The sequence below is a fragment of the Macaca nemestrina genome, chromosome 14 (genome assembly GCF_043159975.1).
Source record: "Macaca nemestrina isolate mMacNem1 chromosome 14, mMacNem.hap1, whole genome shotgun sequence".
Classification (NCBI taxonomy): Eukaryota; Metazoa; Chordata; class Mammalia; order Primates; family Cercopithecidae; genus Macaca; species Macaca nemestrina.
In genome coordinates this window covers 48,540,732-48,564,929 of record NC_092138.1, presented here as the reverse complement: position 1 = coordinate 48,564,929, position 24,198 = coordinate 48,540,732, and the positions used below count along the sequence as shown (strand labels likewise).

Sequence of the window (24,198 nt, the reverse complement as noted above, 5' to 3'; positions counted from 1 at the left end):
TCACTAGCAGGGACTCCTCTCCCTTATGCTTTTTCACACAGCTGAACTGCAGGCATTTTGAATTTGACCTCGATTAAGAAAGGTATAGAGGGAAATGGCAACACAATCACAGTTTTAAGCAAGGCAGGGATCCAGAGATTGTGGTGATTGTTTCTGTCTCTGCACAGATGTGTGCAATATGTACGTACAGTTGGGTGGACGCAATCTTGAACATAAAACATATGCAATATAGGGAAAAATAAATTGTATTTCAAAGTGGACCAATTCATTTCAGTTTAACCCTTCAGCACCTTTTTTCTTCAATTCCTTGTTTCAATTTAATTTTTAGAACAAAAATGAAGGAATACTGATGCATACGATGTATACATTGATATATTAGATGCAGAGAGGCAAAAGGGTAGTGGAAGACAGGTGCCCAGTCTCAAGGAGCTTGTGCTAGTGGAGACTAAGTGCTTCGCCCACAAAATAGCACGTGGTGGTGGGCTGAACAATGGCCCCCGAAGATATCTTCATTTCAATCCTTGGTACCTGTGAACACTTTGCCTTGTGCAGTAAAAGGGTCTTTACTGATGTGATGAGGGCTCCTGAGAGGGAGATATGATCCTGGATTATCCAGGATCATTTGGCTTGAGGTAGTCACAGTGGTCCTTAGAAGAGGGAGGCAGGAGGGTCTGAGTTAGAGAGAGAGGATGAAGGGACAGAATTAGCAGTGGGAGCAAGATGGAGGACGGAGCCATGAGCCGAGGAAGCATGTGGCCTGTAGAAGCCAGAAAAGACAAACAGATCCTCGCCTTGATCTCCAGAGGGCACGTAGGCCTGCTGCTCCCCTCAATTTAGCTAGGTGAGACTGAGTTGGGACTTCTGATCTCCAGAACTATAAGATAGTAAGTTTGTGTTGTTTTAAGCCACCAAGTTTGTGGTAATTTGTTACAGCAGCAACAGGAAGCCAACACACAGATGAACTGTCCTGGATAGAGGCAACAAATACCGAGTGTTCTGTAAACTGCTGATTCTAGGACTGTTACCAGGTTTCTTCATAGTTTAAGTTAAGAGCAGATAGTAAAGAAGTCTTGGGAAAGCCATACTGCATAGTGGAAAAGGAAATGAGTTTGAAGCACACAGGGCCCTTTCACATTTACCAGCCTTGTGTCTTGGTTTCCTCACTAGGTTGCTGTGAGGCTCAAAAGAGAGAGGCCAAGTGCAGCAAATGAGTCTAAAAGAGAATGTTGAAATTCCTATTAAGCAACTATCACATAGGATAGTGAGGATTAAGTGAGCTAAATATGTAGTGTCTAGAGCTGTGCTGAACACAGAGAAAGTGATGCTCTCATTATCAAAAGCAGCAGCTCCTGAAATGTAGCAAGTATTCAATAAATGAAACCAGCAGAATGGGCATGTACCTTTCTAGTACCAAACTCAACGCTTTGCAGATGTGTCCTGAGAGTTATGGGGTCTCACTGAGACTTGGTCTCTGCCTTCATTGACCTTGTGGTCTAACTCAGAAGTCATGAGAAAGCACCTGAGCGGGTAATATGTGGTTGTTAAGTGAGCTGTCTGCGACTGAACACCATGTGGTTTCAGTGTAGGATAATAGAGGAGTCACTGCAGAAGAGGGAGGCTGCCTGCTGGGCCTTGACCAGCAGAGGGGAGTGGGAAATGGTAGGTGGGCAGGGGAGTGTACAAGCAGGGATGGGAGAGCCATGCCTGGAGACAGGGCAGGGACAGATGCGCAGAGGGATGAAGGCCTGAACAAGGCATGTACTGGCTTTAGAGTCACTGAGAAAAACCCTAGCAGTAGACCGTCACGACCAAGGTGTTTCAGACTAAATTGTGGTATAGGTAACAGTGATTCTCAATCATGGTGTTGTAACTCACCCGTGTGATATGATCCCTCATGAGGTGGGCAAAAATCCACTTATAACCCATATCAAAGAGGATGATGATGATGATGATGATGATGATGATGAGTGTATTTAATAAATTACAGAAGATGCAGAGGACTAATGCACATAAAATAAGTGTTCAAAAGCCATCTAAATATAAACTAACAAGATATTAAAGCTATTAATACATTGGTAAAGGTAAATATGAATCCTTCCCACAGACCAGAGATGAAAAGCAAAGGGTAGAGTATTAAGAGGCAGAACTGAAATAAAGATGGTCCCCTAACAACCAAAGCTAGAATTAGATTTCTGTTTCATTTCTGCTTAATTGTTTCTAAAACAAGGTCTTAACATCAATACTTGGACTCCATGCCAGGTCCTCTCCAGACCTGCAGAATGTGTAAATATTGGCTATTTGCCATTTGTCAGACAAATACTCTACAAAGAACAAAGAAGGTTGCATTCCTATCTGGCAGATGACAATTTACATAATTTATACTTTTTTCCCTCCAGAAAGAGAAACATACACATGAGGTCAGTGGCAACACTGTGTTCGCATAGAGAGGAGAGAGAGTTTCTCCCCTCAAACAGGTAATGTCTATCAGGTTGTTATCTGTATTCCTTAAATGAAACATGTGGTTCCCCCATGTCCTTTTCTTTCATAAGAAAGAGGGTGTAGGTTGGGTGTTGAAGGATTGGAGACCTCAGTAGTATCCTCTGGCAGATCCTTGCTAAATGGAAAAGACCAGGTGAGTGTACACTAAGTTCCCTTTTTCCAGTAAGAACTGCTGAGGAATCAGGGCTAACCATGTGACGGATTGTCAACAGCTGGTGTCCTAACTAAGCTGAGTTCTAAAACTACAGCCAACTAGCCTAGGGATCCCTGAAGTTACTCTGGACTTATTGCACCATCCAACATAAACAATGGTTTCTTCTCACAAGCAGTCAGCAATAGCTAATTTTTCCCAACAAAACTTAACTAATGAAGTTGGATTCCAGTAAATAATGTAAGATGAATAGTCTATTGTTTACTCCAGGTTTAGAGATTACTAAAAGTGATCAAAGATTCTTTTTTTTTTTTTGAGACAGACTCTTGCTCTGTCACCCAGGCTGGAGTGTAGTGGTGCAATCTCGGCTCACTGCAACCTCTGCCTTCTGAGTTCAAGTGATTCTCCTGCTTCAGCCTCCAGAGTAGCTGGGATTACAGGCACCTGCCACCACAGCAGGCTAATTTGTGTGTGTGTGTGTGTGTGTGTATATATATTATTATTATTTTTTTTTTTAGTAGAGATGGGGTTTCACCTGCTGGACAAACAGACCCTATGCACCAAACCGTTAACATGGCTGTCTCTGGAGGGTAGAAACACTGCTGATCTTCTGTGTTCTTTATTTCTTGTTATGTTTGACTATTTTTCACAATTATGGTGTCTCAGGTGTGAAAGAAGAGACTTTTTAAAGGTTCATTGGATGAACTTTAAACAGTTGTTTACTATTAAGTTTCCCAACCTGAAAAATGGACTTAAACCTGACTCATCCTCAAACGCTTCTCCCTGAAAGAAGGAAATAGAAAAGCTTTCAAAGTTAGTTCATATCTTCACGGGCTCAAAGTAGATGAAAATTGAAGAATAAGTGATTCTCTGGAAGTCCACTGTTTCAAACAGGGATACTGGGCGTATGGGTGGTGGTGGTGGCAATTGACCAGAAAAAGGTCATATATGTGGCTGTGCCCTAGAAACTGAAAAAGCATTGTAAGTCAATGTCATTATTCAGCAGCATGTGTGGCTATCAAAAAGACATCGGTGCTTCACTGCATTTCAAGGCTAGAACAATATTAAGACCTGTAACCATAAAAAACTTACCAGTAAGATGTAAAGCCAGCATTTTCAGGGCCTATAAGGACTAGTCTTCATCTATTCATTCATTTCATCATTCAGTAAACATTTTATCCATAACTTATGTACCTAATAGCAACAAGCTACTAATAATACGGGGACTTAACAATTTCAACAGTGGAGGTTGATTTGAGATGGTTCCTCACCTTTTATTAGGATTGGCATGGATTAGTGGTGCCGTTTAAGGTCATAGATTCATTCCAATTAGAGGTAACAGTATAAATGCACTAGCAATCAGGTGACCTGGGTTCTGGTCCAGGCTTTATGATCTTAAGCAAGCCTACATCTAGGCCACAGTTACTTCATCGGTAAAACAAAAGTGCTCATGTTTAATCCCTGAAGGGCCTTTGAGTCATACACAGTGGGTTTGGTATAGTGGAAAGAGTCACATAAGACTGAGGTGATGGCCAACCCCAAATTTGCTAGCTGTGTTTGCCTCAGTTACCTCAAACCTAAAATAAGGCTAATAAAACCTCCTTTTAACTGAATTGTGAGGATTTACTTCAGCTTGATGTGCGATGATATATATTTCTTAAGTGCTGGTACATTGGTGTTCAAAATATATGACATCCTCTTCCATAAACCATCCCTAGTATCATGGAATTAATGAACTTAGCCATATACATTTAAGCTCTAAAAGAAAATATATATTTAATGTCTGCTGCCAGAGGCTTCATACTTTAGTGTTTTGCTTATTCATCAGTATTTGATTCTTTGAGTGTTTTGCTAAACCACAGCTCCAAGATGGGCAGAGAGCAAGGAGAAGGAAGGGGCTCTGCCAAAGATTAGGAGAAAGCACAGAGGAGGACATGTAGCTACCTGGAAAAGGGAGCCCCTTCTGCACAAGGCGAGGGTACGTGAGCTGTCATTCTCCCTCCTTCTCCATTGATGACCATATCATTTATCACCCAAATTGGGACACTTTTGAGAGTGAAAAAACTGTCTCAGTGAAACACAGATGTATGTCGCCTCCACCTTTCATGCTTACTTTTTGTGACCTTTGTTGTCCCTTTAAAGCAGTATTTTATGTCCTAATAGGGAGCAAATTGCAAAATAAGATTTTATGCAATCAACTGAAAATCCTGTGTTTTTAAAAGGCATGCAAAAAGATGAACATTTCATAAATGCATATTATTTTTAGAAAGGAAATTATGATAAAATAGTTGTGCTATTATTATATATGCCTGGTACAGGATCAGAAATTTTGTTTGTAAAGGGATAGCATATATTTTAGATTTTATGAGCCATATGTTCTCTATCACAACCATGCAATTCTGCCTTGTAGAGCAAAAACAGCCATAGACAGTACGTAAAATAATGGGTGTGTTCCAATAAAACTTTATTTACACACACAAAAAAGACTACAGGCTAGATTTAGCTTGAGTGCTGCAGTTTGTCAACCCCTGTTTTGAAACAATGGTTCCCAGACTTTTGGAATTCACAGGACCAGGAAAATAAAATACTTGGAATTGGCTCAGCATTTCTAACTTCTCATATTGCTAAGTAATGATGTTAAAAAAATCATTGCCTACTACCCTTATTTCTTAGAATTTTAAACAGCAAAAAAACTGGAAAGGGTATAAATTAAAAACAAATTTAGCTTTATGGAAAACCCACCACATTGTTTTTATTTTAAAAAATTTTCCTTAGCTTGGTGACAACTTTGTCATAAATACGCTCAGGTGAACAGATGGGTCATCTGCATTGCTTTTGGAGGTCACTGGGATGTGATACAGTAGAAAAAGCATGATATTTGTAACGAAAAGATCTGGATTTAAATCAGCTTAGGGGAGTACTAAGAAGGGAGAAATGAGCAGACCTTGAACATCCCTTTAACATCCCTGGACAAAACCACTCTGAGAGAGCATCCCTTTAGTCACTGTTGCAAACAAAAGCTCCAATATTGAGTAACTCAGAACTCACCGGCTGCCACTGTGCAGGGTACCAGGCTGGGGGGCAATTGAAGCGGTTACAAGCTTGCACCGTGCTGGGCTTGGGCTGGCGACACAGCTCATCGGCCAGGATGACTGTTTCATTCATCTCTCTGGAAAGCAGGTGGGTGCAGAAGACGTCCCTGGTCTGTAGGCCGACCCCACATGTGAGACTACATGGACTCCACTTGCCAATTTCCCACCTGAGAAGAAACCAGAGAGGAAGAGAACACACCCTTAGTACCTGCGCAGAGAACATTTCCCATGAACTCAAATGGAGTAAAAACCCCTAACTGGGAAAGTGGGAAGTGCCAGCCCAAGATTGGCTGGCAGTTCTATCCTAAGCCTAGAATCTATCCTCTCCCTTAATGCTCTAGAATTCATTTACATTAAAGCAAAGAGGGAGATAAAATAGAATATCCAATTTTTACCCACAAAATCACCAATAATGGTTACAACCATGTTTATTCTGATGGGACATATAAACTTCATCAAACTAAGAGGGGAATGCTTGATGAGACATAGATTGAGTACATAAAGGCTTTCGGCACCACATACTGAATTGTGAGGCTTAAAGAGGACTTTCTGCTAATTTCTGCAGCCCCAATTCTTAGCAAGACTGAAAATTTTTTGCTTGTAATTCTTTGGCTTCAAAGTGAAAGGTCATTGGCTCCAGCTTCCTTCAAAGTTCCATCGCTGCATAGAAACGTCTCTGTCTTATGTTTAAACATCATCACTGCCTGGGACTGGATAATGTAACAGAAGTGAAGGCTGCTCAATCGATCATTCTTCTTGAGGGGAAGTAAAGGGAAGAGAGTGGCTCATGATCTGGATGTAGCAGTCAAATAAGCAGATGAGTTGAGTGCATGAACTGGCCATTTCCAAAGGGTCAAATCTTGAGAAGTACATTTACAGTGAGCTAAGGGCCTATGAAAACAATCCCACTGCATTTCCCTGCTGATGCAGCCTCCAGACTGGGAATAATAAAGCTCAGTCGCTCAGGCTCTAAGTCAGAAGCATCTTCTAAAGATCAGTTTTAGAAAGTTCTGTTTACAATCTTTGTAAAGATTTTACAAACAGGAATTGGCCAAGAAAAAGCATGGTAAGTAGATCCTTTAGTAGCTAGTCCCACCTAGCTTTTGTCCTGAAAGTTGGTTGAACATTTTTTGGTCTTAATGTTTTTCATCAGACTGTAAGACTAAGTGTATGCGCTCAATCTTTTCCTACTGCTCTGACATGTAACTAACTTTCCAACCTGTGTCCACTACCTCCTTTCATCTACACTAAGGTTAGCCATATCTGTAATAATCTGTTTGTTATTCTCCATTTATGCCCCATGGTTTTCTAGTTGTGTCTTTATGCAAGTTGTATTTCTAATTTGGAATATCTTTTGCCCTTTCCTTGCCCTTCAAAACGTCTTTCATTTCTATATGTCCAAATATAATCCATATTTAAAACACTGTATCCATACTTGCTCCAGACACTGACCATTTTCTCAGTTGTATTATGATTATTCTACGTGTCAAGGGCACTACGAGCGTATGCACCTCCTGATGTAGGGCCTGCCTCTGAGTCAGTTTTGTATCACTCACAGGGTCCATCAGAACACCTTTTAGACAGTTAATGTTATTGACTAAATGAGCAAATCAGTGAGACCTACCATCATAAAGGGCACCTTAACACATTATCTCATTTAATTGCCTCCAGAACAATATGAGGTAAGCTCTATTGATTATCCTCATTTTACAGTTGAGAGAACCTGGAAATCCAAGAGGCTGACTTGTTCAAGTATCCATAATTAGTGAGTAGTGAATCCAGGATGCATTCTTGGTTGTTTCTGGCTCTAAAGCCTCTGCACTTTCTATTGTACCATGCTGTCTCCAAAAAAATACCTTGAAAACTCTCCTATGAACATTTGCAAAGTTTTAAAGGAATAGAAGAGGAGAAGCTGGTTGAATTTCTTTCTTTTAGATCCTTGTGTAAATTTCGATCAGCTTATTTTTAAACCCTTAGCTTAAGTTAATTATAAGCTTTACAACGTTGTGGTGTTATTGGTTTTAAGATACATCCATACATTCTTTGCCATGCCTTCCTTCCAAAGGTGGAGTCTTGAGTATGGGCTGGACTTAGTGGCTCACTTCTAATGAATAGAATGATGCAGAAGTGATGCTATGTGACCTCCAAGACTAGGTCACAAAAAGGATAATGTTTCCAATTTGATGCTCTCTCTTTGCCCACTCATGGTGGTGGGGAAGCCAGCCACGATGTCATGAGAATACCCAGAGAGTATTAAGGAAAGTTCATGTGTGAAACTGCAGCCTCCCCACCAATAATCACCATTGACTTGCCAGCCATGTGAGTGAGCTACCTTGAATGCAGACCCTCCAGCCCCAAGCTTGCCTTTAGATAACTGCAACCTCAGGAAAGACCTCAAGCCAGAACTGCATGTCCAAGATGCCTCCAAATTCCTCACTCAAATGAACTATGAGAGGTGATCAATGTTTATTGTCATTGTTAGCTACTAGGTTTGGAGGGACATTTTTATGCAGCAATAGACAACCAATACAAGCATATACCTTTCCCCAATTTGCATATGTTCATCAAAAGACATATGCAAGAATATCCTTGGCAGCACTGCTCATAATAGCTCAAACCTGGAAAAACCCAAATGTTCATCAACACATGAATGAATAAAAAATTATGATATATTCACACAAGATTATATAAAGCAATGAGAATAAACTGCAACAATAAGCAACAACATAAATGAATCTCACAAACATAAAACTGAATGAACAAAACCACAAACACAAAAATTGATACTGTGTGATTTATATAAGCTCAAAAGCCAAAACTAATCCACTGTGTTAGAAGCCAGGACCCTGGTTACCCGTGGTGGGTAAAAACTGGAAGAGGAGCAGAGTGGGATGGGCTTCCGGGGTGTTTGCTAGATCTAGTGCTGGATCTAGGTCCATTTTATGAAAAATCACCAAGTGTACACATAGGATTTGTGTGTACTTTCCTTACGTGTATTATGCTTCAAAAAAGGTTTTCTTTCCACTCAAGGGAAATACTAAAATGATGTGGGTGTAAAACAAAATCTAACATCCATGGCCAATGCTGGTGACCCCTCTTTGTATGTCTCATAAAATAGCTGCCTACACAGCTAATTCTGTCCCAAGGTTAAAGCTCATCAAAGTAGAGGCTTTACGTCCTCACTTCCCCAAACTCTACCACCATTTCTGGCAGAAATTTAGCCCCTGGGACCTTGAAGCAGAGGCATTTGGTAGCCATGAGGCCACCTGAGCACTGCTCAGAGAAACTCACATAACAGATGTATCTGCCTGCCCTGATAAAAGTGCACTGCATTCTCAAGGACAGAGGTCAGCAGAAGCTATCTGTATATTAAGGACTTTGCTGATTCTGGGTAAAAAATACTGGAATCAACTTAGGCCAAAAAAGAGAAAGCAGAGACTCTCCTCTACTTCTCTCCTGCAGAGAGGCTGCAACTGTGGGCCTGGGTTTTGCTGGGTGCTGATGCCCTACTCCTTGTGTTCTGTGCCTTTGGCTGTTTCTGAGAGAGGAACTGCAGGCCAGGCAGAGCCGGCTTAGGGGCAAGGTTGGCTATGAGTGGTGGCCTGGGAGACACTCAGAGTCCTTCTTTGAGGGGCCTGGCTTCTGCAGAAGCCTAGTGCAAGGAGGACCGGGGCTCTGGTCTAGGCATCAGAGAGTGAGGGCATTAGTGCCTTTTTTCCCTATTTGCTTGGCTTTTACTCATCTTTTCATTTCCATTTAAAATGCTACTTCTTCAGAGAGGAAACTCTCAACTGGGTAAACTTCTCTTACTGTATGGTCCCATTAATACTTCCCCCTTTGAAAATTCTCAACATACTTGTAATGTGACTTCCCCACTCGACGCTAGCTTGATGAAAGCAAGGGGCTATGCCTATTTTGGTTTGCCACTTGTTATCTGTTGACCTGTGTCTCCAAAAAAAGATACGTTGGAGTCCTAACCCTTAGTACCTCAGAACGTGACCTTACATGGAAATAGAGTCACTGTAGATGTAGTCGCTTAAGATGAGGTCATACTAGAGTAGGGTGAGCCCTTGATCCAATGTGACTGTGTTCTTATAAGAAAAGAGGGAGACACATAGGCAAAATGCCATGTGACCACAGAGGCAGAGACTGGAGCGATGCATCTACAAGTCAAGGAATGCGAAGAGTGCCAGGAGCCACCAGAAACTAGAGGAGGCAAAGAAGGACTCTCCTTATAGGTTTCAGAGGGAGTACAGTCCTGCTGACACCTTGACTTTGAACTTGATTTTAGCTTCTATGACTGTGAGACAATAAACTTCTATTGTTTTAAGCCACCTGGTTTGTGGTACTTTGATACAGCAGCTCTGAATATGAATACACGACCAGAACCTCAGTGTTGAGCATGGTGCCTGGGACCTGGTAGATGTTAGTATGCAGTGAAAAACTGAGTTGAATTTGCAGTGAACTGTGTGTGTACCTCTGGATTAGTCACATGGCTGGTGGACATCTTAGCTGTGTCCTATATACAACTGTTTGCTCCCAACTTCAAGGTCCCAGGAGCTCTGAACACCACACATTTTCCTTCAGTGTGGTGTAAACTCTTTTCGTGACAAACTGGATCTGAATTGGCATGCTTTTGACAGGCTGCATCCCACTTTGTGTAAATATTTATACATTTTGCCGCAGCAAGATTAGCCTGTTGGATTATGGTGCTTTCCCCCAGAAATTGCTAGGGGTGTTATTCAATTTATGTCTTAGTAAACCTAACATCTTTCTAAAGTACAAAAAAAATTGGAATCTGAAACACATCTACCTCAGTGGTTTTGGCTAAAGGATTGTGTCCCTAGATAAGGAGGGTGGTAAACATGATTGCTATGGTTTCTCTCAGCTCCTAGGCTTCAGGTGTTTAGCTTCATGGTTGGGCTCTTGGCCAAAATATTTGGAAGGCTGCTTTCCCCAGCATTCTTTTACTATACTGCTTTCTTTCCTCTGAGTGCTTCTTCTCCCTGTTTCTGTCCCTTTTGTCAAAACCTGCTTGCAGGAAAGGCTCCATGAGTTGACAGATCACAGTTGAAGTCCTCCTGGCTTGACCCCGCCCAGCACCCGAGCAATTGACTTCTGACCAGGGGCAGGCAGGAGACAGAGGGTCTCCCTCCACCTTAATGGCTGGAATTAGTCTTCCTGCCCTTTGCCCAGCCTCAAGTGTGCCTGGATCGGCCTGTCATTTTAACTGGATTTTAAGCTTTCAGCTTGGCTTCCTAATTTCCACTTCGTTTCCCAGACAGTGCTGGAGTTCTGCCCAAAGTCCAGCCTACTAGACCGTGGTCCTGTCACTCTGCCTGGATCTGGCCAGTCCCTGAACTTGGGCTGGGCACAGCACCCTTAGCCACGCATGAGCTATAAACTGTGATGTGACCACAATCCAGCTGACATTACACATGGTTGCCAATAACAATAGTGATACTAACATTCATATCACACTTAAATGAGCCAGATTCTGTGCTAGTTGCTTTAAGTGCATTACCCCCTTTATTCCTCTCCACGGCTTCATGAGATAGGTACTATTATCCTCTCCATTTTCACAAGCAGGAGCTGAGGCCTGGAGAATTCAAATCATGGCCCCAAACGTCTGCTGCTGGGTCTCCCTCAATGCCATGGCACCTGTGTCACGCCCAAGTCCACCATGACGTGGACACAAACACACTGAGAATGGAGTTGCTCCTTATCACGGGACCAGCTCTGTGGATTTATGAGCCTCAGTTCTGCATGATCCGAGCCTCATTCACTGAGGTCTCAGCAGAGCCCAGGACTTAGCTTACCTAAGATGTGGGAACATATATTGACTTCTTTACTAGAGAGAAAAGTACTGTAAGTTTTCCCATTTTACAGGATGAACTAACAGAGATTCTGAGAGGTTAGGTAACCTGTCCAAAGTCACACAGCTAGTAAACAAGAGAAGCAGCATTCAAACTCAGGCGGCCTGGCTCCTGCATGCTTAATTATTATATTATACTCTCTCTTAAGGCCAGTAGAACAAAGTATTAATAGACCTGAGTGGCAAATGCTGGGCTTCCTAGTGCTCATAGTTTCAGAAAATCACAGATGACAAAATGACAGATCTATTTCTAAATAATAGAAACAAACACACTGATACCACCCAGGGCCATGAGTCCACTCGCAGTTGTTATTTCTGTAAAGCAGCAGTGTACTTGGCAGCCAAATGGGCAAAGGCAGAGTGTGGTCTTCCCCAAGTGTTAGTTTTTTGTAAAGGCGGCCATCAGGGTTAATATGGGCAATCAACCACCCATGATGGTTGACCCTTCTTGGCAGCTTGTGTTTGTATTAGCTATACAAAAGGAGGAATTTTTTTTTTTTTTTTTTTGCCTTCCTTTGGACAAGGGCTCATTATGTGAGTTGCCAAGGTTTTGCTCCTCTACTCTTTCAGAGAGGGTAATGACTATTGCCTCCAGAAACTCATTGTTTGTTGCTGGTATAAATGTTCATAATTTCTAATGGCAGCCCCTCCCCACCCTGAGCTATTATGCCCTAAGAACCTTCTTTTACCTCGACTTTTGCAGCAAAGTTTCTCTTTATTCAGAAGTTTAAAATGAAGTTTTGGTTTGGAGGAAACTGAAGTTATTGTAAACTGAAGTTATTTGTCAGAAGCATTCTTTAAACTTGTGCGTAACCCTCTAGCTTGACATTGCTGTCCAACACTTCTGTCCTGTGATTTCTTGTCTTCCAAAGATATTTGTTTCCCTTAGAATGGCTCTGAGGTCGGGAGGTGGACAGCAATCCGACAATAATAAATCAGACATCACTGAGTGTGCCAACTCTAGAAAGCCTAAGGAGGGGCACATACAGGGTCTAGGATGCATCTCACTTTCAGTTTCTTGGACTGTCACTAGTGGCTCCCAATTTATCTCTACATCTCTCGGTTTCCAATTCCTCCCTAGGCCACAGCCACCAAAATGTCACTCAAAAATGCAAATCTGGTCACCTTACTTTGTCTGATTAAAAACCTCCACTGGAGTCAAGCTGAGCTTTCAGTGGAGGTGAGGAGCTAGTATGTCCAGGGCTCAGCTTTGCTCCCTGGGGGCACTGGAGCACTGCATGTCTGGAGCTGAACTTTCAAACTGGCCTTTCCTTCTTCCTCTCCTTTCCTCTTCTACTTTGTAGGGACTGAACTTTAGTATGAGGTTTGGTGGGGAGTGGTCCTCTGGCCTGGGACGGGGGTCAGCACTGGGCCAGGATGGCTGGGAGTCAAATATTCAGGGAGGACTGACCAAATACATAAATACATAAAAAATAATGGGAGCCAGATTTCTTGCTGTCAGAGGAGAGAGTTACAAATATGCGAAGTGGAAAGACTAAGATAAATCTAGTAGAATTGAATTGCTGTTGCAAACAGTATGAACTCATGGTTTTTAATAGATGGATAGACACAGATATATCAACAGATATAAATGCATATATACAACTATACATATATGTGTACAGTATCTCCTAGCTCTCTCTGAAAGGCCTAGAAGCAATGATATCCCAGTAGTATCAAGCAAACAAGTGTCCAGATCTTGGGTTGTAAATACCATTCTCCACTAAAAGGAATCAGTTTCTGTAGAAAGAGCTGACTTCTGGGCAGGAATTGGGAGAAGAAAAAAATGAGCCTGAAATAGTATCTTGTACCAGAATATCGAGAAGTGCTCAAAGAACGATGGGGTATATGTCAAAAGGGCATAGGGGCCAGCTTGAAAGGGCTTTTGCTGGTCCTGTCTGGGACAATTTGATAGTAATATATTTTAACCCTTTGAGCAAAGTAGAAATTCATAAATAAATAAACCGGAGAGAAGAAAAAACTACCTTATAGTAGAATGCCTATTAATAATCTAGAAGGAATGACAGAATTTATAGTTACCATTTGGCAATTATCATAATAATAATTGATTCAGGCAGTAATCATCAATCAATATTATATCTAGTGGGTCAAAGGTTAATGATGAACAGGATATTTACTTAACTCATATTGTCTCCCATAAAATACTTCTTTTTACTTATTAAGTGCGATATATTTATTAATTTTACAGCAGAAACACCTGACTGACCATCATCCTAACCAAGTGATAAGAGTAAACATCACCAATAATGAGACACATTATCATTATCTGTCTCCTGATATGATGTACTAAGCAGAACATAGCACACTTTCCTTTTATTTCTGTCAAAAATTCAAAAATCATAAGAAGACATCAAGCAAACACACATGGAGAGATGTTTTACAAAGTAACTGGCCTGTACTCTTCAAAAATGTCAACTATATGAAAGACAGAAGACTGAAGAAATCCCCCAGATATTGAGACATAATATAGGACCTTGGGCTCTAAGATTGGATTGTCTGTGAAAGAACTGTGCTCTGCCACCCTGCCGTTGAATAATCTCGGGAAAGTTGCTTAACAATTCACTCATTCAAAATGGGAATAATGGCAATACCTACTTTCCAGGGTTGTTATGAGGTTCCAGTGAGAATCTCCATGTAAAGGGCGAAGCCCAGGGCCTGGCACAGATGAAGGGCTCTGTAAGTATTAGCCAATATGAACTGTTATTACTGCATGCTCAATAAATATTTGTTCAATGCAGAGATGATTATTGTGAGGATAGGAAACAAGTAAGTAGAGTGAGGCAGTTTCCTAAAGTCAGTCAGAGAAAGTAGCCATCGGTTTTGGAGACTGAGGAGAAGGGCATTTGTGACATGTCCAACTTAGTTTCTCATTTAAGCATTCATTACTAAGCACTGTGACAGATCCAGATGTGGAAACCATGCTTACCACCTTTAAGATGCTTTCAGCAAAGATGGAGAAAGCAGACAAATGCCCAGGAGACATAACAAACAATGTTAGGTAACAGTTATGAGTGAACTGCTAAACTATTTGGCTAAACCATGAGGACTGCAAGAGTTCAGAAAATGTGCAGTGTGGTGCTCATAACTACTTGCATTGACCTGATCAATTACACTTCCCAAAGACTGTTTATGTTATCTCACTTCATCCTCCTAACTCTGAAGTAAGCAAGCAGGCAGTATCATCTCCATTTTATGGACAAGCAAGCCAAGGTTCAGAGAAACAAGTGATTTTCCCAAAGTTGGGATGGGCACTTGGGTTACTCCTCTACCCTGCTAAGTCTCTAAGGACTGGAGGAGTGAATCAGGAAGGGTTACAGAGAGAAGGAAATAGACGAAGTCAGAAAAGCAGTTACACCCAGCAATCGCAGATGGATTTGCTACTCCCCACTTACAACCACTGTATTCTAGAAAACCCTTAAAAGAGGCCTAGAAAAGATACAGCAAAAGATCAAAGGAGATGTTAGACATTAAAAAGCAAAAATATGTTGGAAGGCCAAAAATTAAACAGAAACATGTATGATAAATCACACCATGAGAATCGGGGCTGTCTATCAAACAGTAACTTGCATGGCTCAGGAAATAGCAGATACAGCCACACTTCTCTTGGAAGTCTGCCTGCACACTGTGAGGTTTTGGCTCCATAAAAGTAGTGATAGCCAAGATTACCAAACACCTGAAGTGGCAAAGCACTCATTTCTGCTCAAAAACAGTTTGGCCTTGCCAATTTGCCGCACCTTCGAAATCATCTCTAAAATAACTCAAAAAAAAAATAAAATCAATGTTACCAACATTACATATGACTCCTGTCAAACCATCTTTGCTATTTTGTAAATTAATAAATAGCTCTTAAAAAAATGGCACTTGCGCAAGATATACATTTACCATTTCATTACTAGCACGCCATTTGCATCTAAACCTACTTCCTTTACAGAACATGCCAAACAGCAGAATAACACTAAAACTAGGTCCAATTATATAAAGTGTCTTCAGCCTTCCCTCACTCTAACACACTTTTCTGTGACATCCCACTGTCTGAAAATACTTACGTGCCTGTTCACCTACACACAGCTTGATTTAATTAAAACTTCTAAACTCTGGTTCCCATTTTCTGATCACCTTGTCTTCTGGGTGATAGCACATTAAAATGAGCTAGAATTCCTGCTGACTGTTATAATTCAGATATGAGCCTCTTGAGAAACAAATTAGTAGGGTAGATGATCTGCAAAGTTACTTTTACTCAGAGGAGTTTGATATTTTAGGTGGTTTGTCTAGATTTCTAGGTATAAATTTCTTGTTAAAAATAGTTCCAGGGTTGTTCTCCTTATGGTGGTCAAGATCATAGAAGAAATTACTTGCATCATGAATGGTGTCATCTGTTGTTGTGTTTCTTCTCTAATACCATCTTTTGGGTTTTATTCCAGTTTGTCTCTATTTTATATTAACTGATTAGCATCTTTACACTAAAAGCCTTTCACTAAATGAACCCCTTTTCTTTTCTAGAATTACCTCCTTTATACAGAGTGGGTTTCTGCCAGGCTCAGCCACTTGTTGGCGTCTCAATACACCATGTTTCTCTTTCACATCTGTGAATCTGCTTCCAGCTCTTCCTGACTTCATGTTCCTACTTCAAGATTAAGGACTGATTCAAGCTCTTCCTCTTCCAGCAAGATTTCCCTCACCGTCCCAGCTCACATCAACTGTACCCTCCTCGCGATTCTATTGGATTTACTTCCATTTACATTCTGCAATGCTTACTACACAGCTATTCTAAGTAAACTGCTACAACATTTAGTCTGACACAATTCTATTTACTTAAATGTTTTCCCCCCTAGTGACTGTCCCAAGTAGACCACAAGGCATTTAAGATTTAGGATCAAGTGCTTTGGGAGTAAGGAAATAATTTGACATTCATCCAATCAGACCATAAATGTCTCTATCTATTTACTGATTTGTAGGTGGCATTCCTTACTAAAACCCTACAAACCTAAGGATTTCTCCCTATTATGGGTTGGATGGTGTTTCCGCAAAAGATATATAGTGTTAATTCCTAGTACCTCAGAATGTGATCTTATTTAGAAATTGGGTATTTATGGAGATAGTTAAGTTAAAATGAGGTCACTTGGGAGGCACCCAAGATGGCCGAATAGGAACAGCTCCAGCCTCCAGCTCCCAGTGTGAGCGACACAGAAGACGAGTGATTTCTGCATTTTCAACTGAGGTACTGGGTTCATCTGGTTCATCTCACTGGGCATGTCCAACAGTCGGTGCTGGTCAGCCAGTGCAGCCCGACCAGCGAGAGCTGAAGCAGGGGGAGGCATCGCTTCACCTGGGAAGCACAAGGGGGAAGGGAATTCCTTTTCCTGGCCAAGGGAAACTGAGACACACAACACCTGGAAAATTGGGTAACTACCACCCTAATACTGTGCTTTACCAAGGGTCTTAGCAAATGGCACACCAGGAGATTATATCCCACACCTGGGCCAGAGGATCCCACACCCAAAGATATTCCCTCATTGCTAGCATAGCAGTCTGAGATCTAACTGCAAGGCAGCAGCGAGGCTGCGGGAGCGGCGCCCACCATTGCTGAGGCTTAAGTAGGTAAACAAAGCCACCAAGAAGCTAGAATTGGGTGGAGCCCACCGCAGCTCAAGGAGGCCAGCCTGCCTCTGTAGACTCCTCCTCTGGGAACAGGGTATAGCTAAACAAAAAGCAGCAGAAACCTCTGCAGATGTAAAAGTCCCTGTCTGACAGCTTTGAAGAGAGCAGAGGTTCTCCCAGCATGGAGGTTGAGATCTGAGAATGGACAGAACGCCCGCTCAAGTAGGTCCCTGACCCCTGAGTAGCCTAACTGGGAGACATCCTCCACTAGGTGCAGACCAACACCTCACACCTCACACGGTGGGGTACACCTCTGAGACGAAGCTTCCAGAGCAAGAATCAGACAGCAACACTCGCTATTCAGCAATATTCTATCTTCTGCAGCCTCCGCTGCGGATACCCAGGCAACCAGGGTCTGGAGTGGACCTCAAGCTAACTCCAACAGACCTGCAGCTGAGGGTCCTGACTGTTAGAAGGAAAACTAACAAACAGAAAGGACACCCACACCAAAACCCCATCAGTACGTCACCATCATCAAAGACCAAAGGCAGATAAAACCACAAACATGGGGAAAAAGCAGTGCAGAAAAGCTGGAATTTCAAAAATCAGAGTGCATCTCCCCCTCCAAAGGAATGCAGCTCATCGTCAGCAATGGAATAAAGCTGGATGGAGAATGACTTTGATGAGCTGAGAGAAGAAGCCTTCAGTCAATCAAACTTCTCAGAGCTAAAGGAGGAACTATGTACCCAGCGCAGAGAAACTAAAAACCTTGAAAAAGGAATGGATGAATGGATAACTAGAATAATCAATGCAGAGAAGGCCATAAAAGAACTGATAGAGATGAAAACCATGACACGAGAACTAGGTGACAAATGCACAAGCTTCAGTAACCAACTCGATTGACTGGAAGAAAGAGTATCAGTGATTGAAGATCTAATGAATGAAACGAAGTGAGAAGAGAAGTGTAGAGAAAAAAGTGTAAAAAGAAATGAACAAAGCCTCCAAGATATATGGGATTATGCGAAAAGACCAAATCTACGTCTGAATGGTGTGCCTGAAAGTGACGGGAAATATGGAACCCAGTTGGAAAACACTCTGCAGGATATCATCCAGGAGAACTTCCCCAACCTAGTAAGGCAGGCCAACATTCAAATTCAGGAAATACAGAGAACGCCACAAAGATACTCCTCGAGAAGAGCAACTCCAAGACACATAATTGCCAGATTCACCAAAGTTGAAATGAAGGAAAAAATCTTAAGGGCAGCCAGAGAGAAAGGTTACCCACAAAGGGAAGCCCATCAGACTAACAGCAGATCTCTCGGCAGAAACTCTCCAAGCCAGAAGAGAGTGGGGGCCAATATTCAACATTCTTAAAGAAAAGAATTTTCAGCCCAGAATTTCATATCCAGCCAAACGAAGTTTCATAAGTGAAGGAGAAATCAAATCCTTTACAGACAAGCAAATGCTTAGAGATTTTGTCACCACCAGGCCTGCCCTACAAGAGATCCTGAAGGAAGCACTAAACATGGAAAGGAACAACAGGCACCAGCCATTGCAAAAACATGTCAAAATGTAAAGTCCATCGATGCTAGGAAGAAACTACATCAACTAACGAGCAAAATAACCAGCTAACATCATAATGACAGGATCAAGTTCACACATAACAATTAACCTTAAATGTAAATGAACTAAATTCTCCAATTAACAACACAGTATGGCAAATTGGATAAAGAGTCAAGACCCATCAGTTTGCTGTATTCAGGAGACCCATCTCACATGCAGAGACTTACATAGGCTCAAAATAAAGGGATGGAGGAAGATCTACCAGGCAAATGGAAAACAAAAAAAAAGCAGGGGTTGCAATACTAGTCTCTGATAAAACAGACTTTAAACCATCAAAGATCAAAAGAGACAAAGGAGGCCATTACATAATGGTAAAGGGATCAATTCATCAGGAAGAGCTAACTATCCTCAATATATATGCACCCAATACAGGAGCACCCAGATTCATAAAGCAAGTCCTTAGAGACTTACAAAGAGACTTAGACTCCCATACAATAATAATGGGAGATTTTAACACCCCACTGTCAACATTAGACAGATCAACGAGACAGAAAGTTAACAAGGATATCCAGGAATTGAACTCAACTCTGCAGCAAGCAGACCTAATAGACATCTACAGAACTCTCCACCCCAAATCAACAGAATATACATTCTTCTCAGCACCACATTGCACTTATTCCAAAATTGACCACATAGTTGGAAGTAAAGCACTCCTCAGCAAATGTAAAAGAACAGAAATTATAACAAACTGTCTCTCAGACCACAGTGTAATCAAACTAAAATTCAGGACTAAGAAACTCAATCAAAACTGCTCAACTACATGGAAACCGAACAACCTGCTCCTGAATGACTACTGGGTACATAACGAAATGAAGGCAGAAATAAAGATGTTCTTTGAAACCAATGAGAACAAAGATACAACATACCAGAATCTCTGGGACACATTTAAAGCAGTGTGTAGAGGGAAATTTATAGCACCAAATGCCCTAAGCGAAAGCAGGAAAGATCTAAAATTGACACCCTAACATCACAATTAAAAGAACTAGAGAAGCAAGAGCAAACACATTCAAAAGCTAGCAGAAGGCAAGAAATAACTAAGATCAGAGCAGAACTGAAGGAGATAGAGACACAAAAAACCCTCCAAAAAATCAATGAATCCAGGAGCTGGTTTTTGAACAGATCAACAAAATTGATAGACTGCTAGCAAGACTAATAAAGAGGAAAAGAGAGAAGAATCAAATAGATGTAATAAAAAATGATAAAGGGGATATCACCACTGACCCCACAGAAATACAAACTACCATCAGAGAATACTATAAACACCTCTGTGCAAATAAACTAGAAAACCTAGAATAAATGGATAATTTCCTGGACACTCACACTCTCCCGAAACTAAACCAGGAAGAAGTTGAATCCCAGAATAGACCAATAGCAGGCTCTGAAATTGAGGCAATAATTAATAGTCTGCCAACCAAAAAGAGTCCAGGACCAGATGGATTCACAGCCGAATTCTACCTGAGGTACAAGGAGGAGCTGGTACCATTCCTTCTGAAAGTATTCCAATCAATAGAAAAAGAGGGAATGCCCCATAACTCATTTTATGAGGCCAACATCATCCTAATACCAAAGCCTGGCAGAGACACAACAAAAAACCAGAATTTTAGACCAATATCCCTGATGAACATCGATGCAAAAATCCTCAATAAAATACTAGCAAACCGAATCCAACAGCACATCAAAAAGCTTATCCACCATGATCAAGTGGGCTTCATCCCTGGGATGCAAGGCTGGTTCAACATATGCAAATCAATAAACATAATCCAGCGTATAAACAGAACCAAAGACAAAAACCACATGATTATCTCAATAGATGCAGAAAAGGCCTTTGACAAAATTCAACAGCCCTTCATGCTAAAAACTCTCAATCAATTCGGTATTGATGGAATGTATCTCAAAATAATAAGAGCTAGGGATGTAAAGGACCTCTTCAAGGAGAACTACAAACCACTGCTCAGTGAAATAAAAGAGGACACAAACAAATGGAAGAACATTCCATGCTCATGGATAGGAAGAATCAATATTGTGAAAATGGCCATACTGCCCAAGGTAATTTATAGATTCAATACCATCCCCATTAAGCTACCAATGACTTTCTCCACAGAATTGGAAAAAACTGCTTTAAAGTTCATATGGAACCAAAAAAGACCCCTCATTGCCAAGACAATCCTAAGCCAAAAGAACAAAGCTGGGGGCATCATGCTACCTGACTTCAACCTATACTACAAGGCTACAGTAACCAAAACAGCATGGTACTGGTACCAAAACAGAGATATAGACCAATGGAACAAAACAGAGCCCTCAGAAATAATACCACACATCTACAGCCATCTGATCTTTCTTTGACAAACCTGACAAAAACAAGAAATGGGGACCAGATTCCCTATTTAATAAATGGTGCTGGGAAAATTGGTTAGCCATAAGTAGAAAGCTGAAACTGGATCCCTTCCTTACTCCTTATATGAAAATTAATTCAAGATGGATTAGAGACTTAAATGTTACACCTAAAACCATAAAAACCCTAGAAGAAAACCTAGGTAATACCATTCAGGACATAGGCATGGGCAAGGACTGCATGTCTAAAACACCAAAAGCAATGGCAACAAAAGCCAAAATTGACAAATAGGATCTAATTAAACTAACGAGCTTCTGCACAGCAAAAGAAACTACCATCAGAGTGAACAGGCAACCTACAGAATGGGAGAAAATTTCTGCAATCTACTCTTCTGACAAAGGGCTAATATCCAGAAGCTACAAAGAACTCAAACAAATTTACAAGAAAAAAACAAACAACCCCATCAAAAAGTGGGCAAAGGATATGAACTGACACTTCTCAAAAGAAGACGTTCATACAGCCAACAGACACATGAAAAAGTGCTCATCATGCCTCAACATCAGAGCAATGCAAATCAAAACCACAATGAGATACCATCTCACACCAGTTAGAATGACAATCATTAAAAAATCAGGAAACAACAGGTGCTGGAGACGATGTGGAGAAATAGGAACACTTTTACACTGTTGGTGGGACTGTAAACTAGTTCAACCATTTTGGAAAGCAGTGTGGAGATTCCTCAAGGATCTAGAACTAGAAATACCATTTGACCCAGCCATCCCATTACTGGGGATATACCCAAAGGATTATAAATCATGCTGCTATAAAGACACATGTACACGTATGTTTATTGCAGCACTATTCACAATAGCAAAGACTTCGAATCAACCCAAATGTCCATCAGTGACAGACTGGATTAAGAAAATGTGGCACATATATATATATACATATATATACACCATGGAATACTATGCAGCCATAAAAAAAGATGAGTTCGTGTCCTTTGTAGGGTCATGGATGCAGCTGGAAACTGTCATTCTAAGCAAACTATTGCAAGAACAGAAAACCAAACACCACATGTTCTCACTCATAGGTGGGAATTGAACAATGAGATCACTTGGACACAGGAAGGGGAACATCACACACTGGGGCCTATTGTGGGGAGCAGGGAGTGGGGAGGGATAGCATTATGAGATATACTTAATGTAAATGACGAGTTAATGGGTGCAGCACACCAACATAGCACATGCATACATATGCAACAAACCTGTGCCTTGTGCACATGTACCCTAGAGCTTAAAGTATAATAATAAAAATAAAATAAAATAAAATAAAATAAAATGAGGTCCCTAGGGTGGATCCTAATCCAATAGGAATGGTATCCTTATGAAAGGGGAAATTTGGACACCATGACAGAGATGCACAGAGGGAAAGATGGCTGTGCATCAGATAAGATGCTGTAGCGCTCTACTTAGAATAGCTACATAGGAAGTACTGTAGAATGTAAAAGGCAGTAAATCCAATCAAATTGCAAGGAGGCTTGAGTTGAATGAGTTGAGATGGTGAGGGCAACACTGCTGGAAGAGGAAGGGCTTGAATCAGACCTTGACCTTGAAGTAGGAACATGAAGAACACCCTAGACAAGAAAAGCTGGAAGCAAATTCATAGATTCACAGAGGGGAAGATAGCCATGCGAAGGAGGGATTAGAGGGACACATTCACAGGCTGACAGATGCTAAAGATTGCTGGCAGACCATCAGAAGATAGGAAGAGGCAAGGAAGGCCCCTACTCCTACAGGTTTTAGAGGGAAATGGCCCTGTCCGCACTTTGATTTCAGACACTAGTCTTGGAATACATTTCTATTATTCTAAGCCACCCAGTTTGTTTGTTATAGTAGGCCCAGCAGATTAATACACTCTCTTGAGTCAGTTCTTGTGAGTAGTTTTTAATCCATCTAGTTACATTGCAAATAGAAATCTTTCTGGACATTTATATTCATGAGTTTTCTCTACAAGTGAAATGCCTAGGAAGGCCAGTCTTTATGTCAGGATCTATGGTTTTGATTCTATTATCTTCTGTAAGATTCTGCCTCCTCTTTCCTTTCATGATAATTGTCTTTGCAGTCTTACAGACTTCATTTTTAATTCTACCCATCTATTCAGCCACTCGCATGTGTATGTGTACTTGTATTCATGCATTTACTTGTTGAAAATCTGGTATGTACTGAGAATTATGCTGAATGATTGGGACACAGAGATTTTCAAAATATTCTTGATTTTAAGAGTTTTTAGAGACAACCATAAGATGCTGTAACAAATACTATTCATTATTTATCCATTTAATTAGTATTTATTGAACACTTTTTGTGTGCCAGGCTTTATGTAAGGAGACAGAGTAGTAAATGAGTCGGACCTCAACCCTATTTGCCTGGGGCACAGAGTCTAGTCTATGAAGCAGATAAGCACAATCTAAGACAGAATCATAGATTGGGAGTTTAGAGGAATGAGGTAGTATCATCAATGGCTTCCTCACGATGGTGATATCCAGATTGAGTCTTGACAGGTGAATAAGTGGTAGCCAGGCAAAGGCAGAAGTAAAAAGAAGGTATTCCAGGCTGAATGAGGTATAAGAATGCTTCCATGAAGCATTCAGGGAACTGGGAGTTTGAAATTCCCATGCTCAGGACTAGAAAGAACATTGAGGCTGAGCGTGGTGGCTCATACCTGTAATACTAGCACTTTGGGAGGCCAAGGTGGGCAGATCATCAGAGGTCAGGAGTTTGAGACCAGCCTGGCCAACATGGTGAAACCCAGTCTCTATTAAAAATACAAAAATTAGCCAGGCGTGGTGGTGCGTGCCTGTAATCCCAGCTACCTGGGAGGCTGAGGCAGGAGAATTGCTGGAACCGGGGAAGCGGGGCTGCAGTGAGCCGAGATCTCACCACTGCACTGTAGCCTGGGTGACAGAGGGAGACTCCTCTCAAAAAAAAAAAAAAAAAAGAAAAGA

At 41.3% G+C, this 24,198-nt stretch overlaps 1 protein-coding gene across 4 annotated transcripts in view; it reads right to left on the bottom strand.

The window, feature by feature from the left end:
* The window catches only part of LOC105489066 (ADAMTS like 1), a 950,014-nt gene that overhangs the window by 135,029 nt on the left and 790,787 nt on the right, over positions 1 to 24,198 (bottom strand). For all 4 annotated transcript variants that reach the window (XM_011753701.3, XM_011753699.3, XM_011753700.3 and 1 more), the window contains one exon: positions 5,699 to 5,909. In XM_011753701.3, coding sequence (XP_011752003.2) covers positions 5,699 to 5,909 — 211 coding nt within the window. The remainder of the gene's footprint in view (positions 1 to 5,698; positions 5,910 to 24,198) is intronic.